This window comes from Chlorella variabilis, assembly GCF_000147415.1.
Source record: "Chlorella variabilis unplaced genomic scaffold CHLNCscaffold_258, whole genome shotgun sequence".
In the NCBI taxonomy this organism is placed as follows: domain Eukaryota; kingdom Viridiplantae; phylum Chlorophyta; class Trebouxiophyceae; order Chlorellales; family Chlorellaceae; genus Chlorella; species Chlorella variabilis.
In genome coordinates, this window is record NW_005434888.1 from 1,782 (window position 1) to 2,757 (window position 976).

At 73.9% G+C, this 976-nt stretch overlaps 1 protein-coding gene across 1 annotated transcript in view; it reads left to right on the forward strand.

The window, feature by feature from the left end:
• CHLNCDRAFT_55800 (hypothetical protein) overlaps nt 1-869 on the forward strand; it is a gene marked incomplete at both ends in the record, with an annotated part of 2,497 nt that extends 1,628 nt beyond the window's left edge. The window contains 3 exons of the mRNA XM_005842587.1: nt 22-155; nt 409-547; nt 786-869. Coding sequence (XP_005842644.1) covers nt 22-155; nt 409-547; nt 786-869 — 357 coding nt within the window. The remainder of the gene's footprint in view (nt 1-21; nt 156-408; nt 548-785) is intronic.
• Between the last annotated feature and the right edge of the window lie 107 nt (nt 870-976).

Here is a 976-nt window from a genome sequence, read left to right on the forward strand (position 1 = left end):
CGCCTCACCCCTGTGCCACAGGCGCGATGCACCCGCTGGGCAGCGAGGTGGTCAAGGCGTGCCTGCCCGGCGGCCAGCGCAAGCCCTTCCGCCACAACATGATGGCGCTGATGACGGTGACGGGCGCCAAGGGCTCGGTGGTCAACTTCTCTCAGGTGGGGTGGCAGGGCGGGGCAGGGAGAGGAGAGGGAGGAAAGATAGATGGCAAGGCAGCAGCGGCCGGGAGGAGGAGGGAGGGGCTCGCGCGGCAGCACGGGAGCGGCGGCATGCGCGCTCGCCTGCACCTGCGCGCTGCGCCACACAGTCACCTCCGCCCTCGCCGCCGCCGCAAGCGCCGCACGCGCCGCCGTGGCCGACCTCCCTGCCGCCGCCGCCTGATCGCCGCCGTGCCTCCCCGCCTCCCCGCAGATCTCGTGCCTGCTGGGGCAGCAGGAGCTGGAGGGGCGGCGCGTGCCGCGCATGAGCAGCGGCAAGACGCTGCCCTGCTTCGCGCCCTACGACGCGGGCGCGCGCTCGGGCGGCTTTGTGGGAGACCGCTTCCTCACCGGTGGGCACCTGGGCGCGGCTGCGCTGTGCTGGGCTGGCCCTTGGCTGGCCTGGGCTGGGCTCAGCTATCGGGCGGTGCATGGGCTGGGCTGGGCTATCGGGCGGCGCCTGGGCTAAGCCAGGCCCCCCTATGCTCTGAAAGGCATCGTCGAGCCTGGCGTCCCTCCTCCCTCCCGCCTCCCTCCCCTGCATCCTCACCCACTGCCAGACCGCCCCTGCCGCCCACCCACCCCCCGCAGGCCTGCGCCCCCAGGAATATTACTTCCACTGCATGGCGGGGCGGGAGGGGCTGGTGGACACAACCGTCAAGACGTCGCGATCGGGTGAGGGCGCGCAGCCGCCGCAGCGGCAGCAGCGCCAGCGCCAGCGCCAGCAGCCGGCCGGCCCCGCAGCAGCGCCACCCTCCCTGCCTTGGGTGCATCACGCGCCG